Here is a 4,796-nt window from a genome sequence, read left to right as displayed (position 1 = left end):
CCTAGGAGGAAGAGACAGGGAAAAGTCACCCCATCAGCTTTCTAGGAGTCCAGACAGCAATGCTTTCATTGCAACATCTTCTAGGCAGGAAGTGAGCAGAACTTGCGCAGAGCCATGGGGGAGTCTTTGCCACCTTTCTTTCCTTCCTCAGTGGCATCTAGCAGCTGTAGCACATAACAGGAACTGCCAATGAGGACATGACCTGTCGCTTGCACTGTAATGAGTGTCCAATGCAAGGCTTCCCTGGGAGGGAATAGAACAGGAGAACATCAGGGATAGTGAAGTAAATTGGCCTCGTTCTTAGTTTTGTGTAGGGTGACTGAAGCTTTTCATTCTCTTCTTGGAGCTAGAAATCAGAATCACCTGCTTAAGCTAAAGCAATAAGTTTGGGACGAAGAAAAGACTAAAACAGCATTTATTCTGCACACGACACCACCAGATGTTGCCCACTAGCTTAACTGTTGCTGTCTAAGTTGGCCATTAAAGCAACAGCTGCCTTTCATGCATTGGTCTTCATAGCCAGAGTGTATGGAAGTACTTTACTTTGGAATACCCAGTGGTGGAAAAGAGTCTCACTCCTCACCTCATTCATGCCCAGAGGCATCTTGCCAACTAGAGCTGGAACATAGTCCTGGGTCTTCATCAGATTTGTTTAGGAAATCTATACATTGCCTTTCTAGCCTGCTCAAGACTGCTCACAACCAAAACAAGTTCATTACATTCTTTCATACTATAGAACAGGGGTGGCCAAACTTATGTTGTGTGGCTCTAGAAACTCCCACCACCCTGTCGACCAGCTTGGAGAAGGCATTTGTCTCTTTAAATGCATTCTCCAAGCCAAGCCAGCCAGCAGCTTGGAGAATGCATTTAAAGTTAAAGTTGCTTTCTTTCCACAGCTCCCTCCCCATCTATTTTCCTTCCTTCCGTCCTTCCTTCCTCTGACATTTATGTCTTGCAGCTCTCAAATATCTAACATTTATTTTATGTGGCTCTTATGTTAAACAAGTTTGGCCACCCCTGCTATAGAGCAACTTGAGCTAATAGGAGGACCTATTCTGTCCTTCAGTGGGAGCCTCTTGATGAGCCTCCAAGAATCAGGCAATCTTCTCTAGAGCACAAGTATGTTCCTGATGCCTGTGCAGAAGCATGCTATACCAGCTCAACGTCAGTAGAAACTCGGGCCATTGTATTTACCAGTTCAACTTCATCCAGAAGACTCAGAGGCCTAGAACTGATGTCCACAATCTAGCCCCCATTCCTCATGCTCCAACCCAGCTTCTCAGGAGCTGCCTGTGCCCCAGCTGCATGAGTATTACAACAGTGGCAAGTGGCCAGGTATATGGAATACCCACTGGAGAAGCATAGGAAAATGGAGGTTCGTGACGATTCGTGAGATGTCACAAACAATGAACCTTCATGAACCTTTCCATTTAATGAACTGGTTTGTGGGGTATATGGTGTGGTAGAAGCCCTCTTCCTCCACCCGCTGCAAGCTGGAGGCATCAAACTCCCAGTGGACCTCCCTGGGATGACCCTTTATACAACCCTTCAAGTTGTGTGCAGGTTGCCTCAGGCGGGAAGATCCTAGGGTCCAATGTGCAAAAGAGGGAAGTGTGTTAGATGGGCCTCCTGAAAGCTAGAAGCATCAAAATCACACCTCTGAAATCAAAATCACTTCTCAAAACCACACACATCTCAAAATCTCAGACCTCTCTGGGATGCCCCTCTACCCACCCTCCAAGTTGTGTGCCAATTGGCTTTGGGAGGGGGAAGATCCTATGCTCTCCTAGGATACCCTTTAAAGGGTTCCCCTTTAAATGGCTTTGCAAGCCGCACCACCACACAACTTGCAAGTGAACTCAGAACGTATTTAAATGCCTTCTGAGCTCACTAGCTGAGTCTCACCACAATGTCAGTGTGGCTTGGAGAAGGTATTTAAAGAGACTGTAGTCTCTTTAAATGCTTTCTTCAAGGTCCACTGCTGGCACCAACACATCTGCCAGCATGAACCATATGAGGTTCATGGGTTTGTGGAGGGTGAGCCCAGTTTGTCACAAATTTCAGCTCATAATTCAGTTCACATTCATTCATTCATAATTCAGTTCACATTCATTCATAGGCCCAATAATAGGAGAGATGGTTCCACCTAATAATCAAACAATAAACCTAGTCACTCTTCAACTCTCTGCCCGCCAGTGGCCTCCATCTTCTCATGCTTGTATTAAATGGCTGGTGTTGACACTTCATGAGCCTCTTGGCCCCATAGCAACATATGTCATAGGAGAGGCTGTATGCACCATACAGAGTGGCTTTGAAGTTCAGGCAGCCAATGAAGTCCTCTGGATTGGTCTTGTATAGGACAAAGGTCACGGAGGCCACATCAAGCCTTTGGTGAGGTCTGTGGGACAGGGTAAGCTGGTAGTCTGCAGTCTGTGCAGACAGAAGCATGTGAGTGAGTGGGCAGATAGTGACAGCTTTAACATGACCTGTAGTGCGTCAATGATAGATTTATGACTCAGCACTCTAGAGGCTCTAATTGCTGGCACATCAGTGCCTAAAGGAGCCAGTGCATGAACTTATGTCCTGTACTTACCTTGAGAGTACTGATTTTAATTGGCAAGCTGATGGTTTATTTGAGCCAAAAATTAACAGCATGCTATGTGATGTGTTATGATTGATAGGAAAGATTTTAAGACCGCATAGTGGGATCAACCTGCAATACCATCTTGCATTTATATCAGAGATTTTTTTTTGAGAAGGAGCACGGTTCTGACTGGCTTGGTGTCAGGGGGTGTGGCCTAATATGCAAATGAGTTCCTGCTGGGCCTTTTCTTTTAAAAAAAGCCCTGCATACAATAGCTCTGTAAATTCTTGTTTCCTCCTCCAAAGCCTTAATATCCAGGGTCTTTTTAGTAGCAGGAATTCCTTTGCATATTAGGCCACCTGATCAAGGCAATCCCCCAAGAGCTTACAGGACTCCTAGTACAGGGCCTACTGTAAGGTCCAGGAGGATTGGCTACAGTAGGGGTGTGTGGCCTAATATACAAAGGAGTTCCTGCTACAAAAAAAGCCCCGTTAATACCTAATAAACAGAAATGTGACACTATCAAATTAAGCTCTGCAATTCAGTACCAGTTTATTGAGACTCGACTCCAATTCTCTTTGCGACGTTGACATGCAAGTTGTGAGTTCTCTGGCCAGCTCCACATTTCTACTTGTGTTGGTTACTTCTGCCACCATGCTGCAGAACTGGAATTTATGGAGATGCTGAGGTCATTTCTTTAAAGTTCATAGTTCTTCGATGCCTGAACCTCTGCTCTTCTCCCTCCCAAGGGATAGGCTTGCCAGCAGCCCAGAAGCTTAGGAGGACTGTGCCTTTCTGAGCAGATTCCCAAATATTCTGTGCACTAAAATAGTTTTTCTCTTCTTCCTAGTTGCAAGGAGAATGCCACCATTCCTCATAAGTCTTCCAAGGAATGTTAAGTTCATAGGGGAAGGACAAGTGTGCCTTACTAGAAAAGGTCAGAAATATTAGGATGGTCACAAACTTTTCTGTTGAAATTCAGGTACTATTAAACTTCAAAATTTAATAGAAGCATCAATACCTGCTAAAAACTGGCATGTGCCATGGCTCACCTTCCTTGGATACCAGGATTGTCCTTTGGTCAGCACCAGGAACACTGTGCCTTCTTCCAGTGTTTGGAAGAACTCCTCTGTTTCAACAATGGTGCCAACCTCATCCAGGACAAGGGTGATGGTCCCCACCACTGACAATGCTAGGTGTACCTGCAGGATTGACTAGACAGGACTACCAACTATTCAGAAAGGTAGCCAGAAAATTTCAATGTCTGGGTTCATTGCCAGAATTTGTGAACAGCACTCTACACACATGGGATGCATCATCACGTTCAGGGGAATGACAGAACACCAAGCTCAGCACCACCATTAAGCGGTGGCTGAAACAGCATGGGACTCCACATGGCTCATGCGTGCTTTATCTGTAGTCAGTGTCCTTTCAGCCAAGGGTAGCCAGAAACCATAGGAAGTAGCAATCGCTTATGTAGCCATCATTTCTGCTTCCTCCGCTTGTGCTAGATTGAATCTCAGTACTAGGCTTGCCAGCCATAGCTACAGAGGAGAAGGATCTTCATTAGCTTTTGCCCCATGACTGATGGATGCACCAGACTTACCTAAAGTCCAAGCCTACCCAGGCACTTGGTTTGCCATATCTTCTAAAGATTGACTTCACCTGCCTGCAATGCTCCCTTGCCCTATATGACAGGCCCAGGTTACCTGCAGCAGATTTGAATGTGGACCTGCAACATTTCAAACTATACCACAAACTCTCATTTTGTGATTCCACTAGAATTCCCACAAGAAAGGGGAAGCAAATAAATACAGTGTAGATATGCAGCCAAGAAGCACAGCCTCAGAATCTGGGTTCCCCATACTCACCTTCTCAAACAGGTCCCTTAAGCTCTCTGCCATGATCCCCTTGTGTAAGATGTGGTTCCAGTTGCTTACTCAATAAGACCGGGCCTGAAGTGCAGGCATGGTCCATTGCTTTGGGGTCACAAAGGTGCAACCAGCAAGACACACACCTGAGGCACCAAGAGCAGAGACATTACTTCCACTTGCTCCCTTCTGCCCTAATCAACCTGCTGCATGTGGGAAAGAAGGGAACCGTGGCTTTCTTCAGAACAGAAGGAACCACCCTGGACCCTTTTTTAGTTGGAGATGCCGGGGATTGAAACTGGGACCTTCTGCTTACCAAGCATATGCTCTACCACTGAGCC

At 45.9% G+C, this 4,796-nt stretch overlaps 1 protein-coding gene across 1 annotated transcript; it reads right to left on the bottom strand.

Annotated features, from left to right (window-relative positions):
* Positions 1–4,579, bottom strand: LOC132579418 (lipid transferase CIDEC-like). The gene is made up of 4 exons (XM_060249752.1): positions 4,456–4,579; positions 3,637–3,786; positions 2,243–2,430; positions 1–243 (listed from the first exon to the last, which is right to left on the bottom strand). The coding sequence occupies exons 1-4, from the start codon at positions 4,486–4,488 to the stop codon at positions 81–83; spliced, it is 534 nt and encodes a 177-aa protein (XP_060105735.1). The 5' UTR covers positions 4,489–4,579; the 3' UTR covers positions 1–80.
* Between the last annotated feature and the right edge of the window lie 217 nt (positions 4,580–4,796).

Source organism: Heteronotia binoei, chromosome 11, assembly GCF_032191835.1.
Source record: "Heteronotia binoei isolate CCM8104 ecotype False Entrance Well chromosome 11, APGP_CSIRO_Hbin_v1, whole genome shotgun sequence".
Taxonomy (NCBI): Eukaryota; Metazoa; Chordata; class Lepidosauria; order Squamata; family Gekkonidae; genus Heteronotia; species Heteronotia binoei.
The sequence above is the reverse complement of the archived record's forward strand: the minus strand, read 5'-3'. Positions and strand labels throughout refer to the sequence as shown.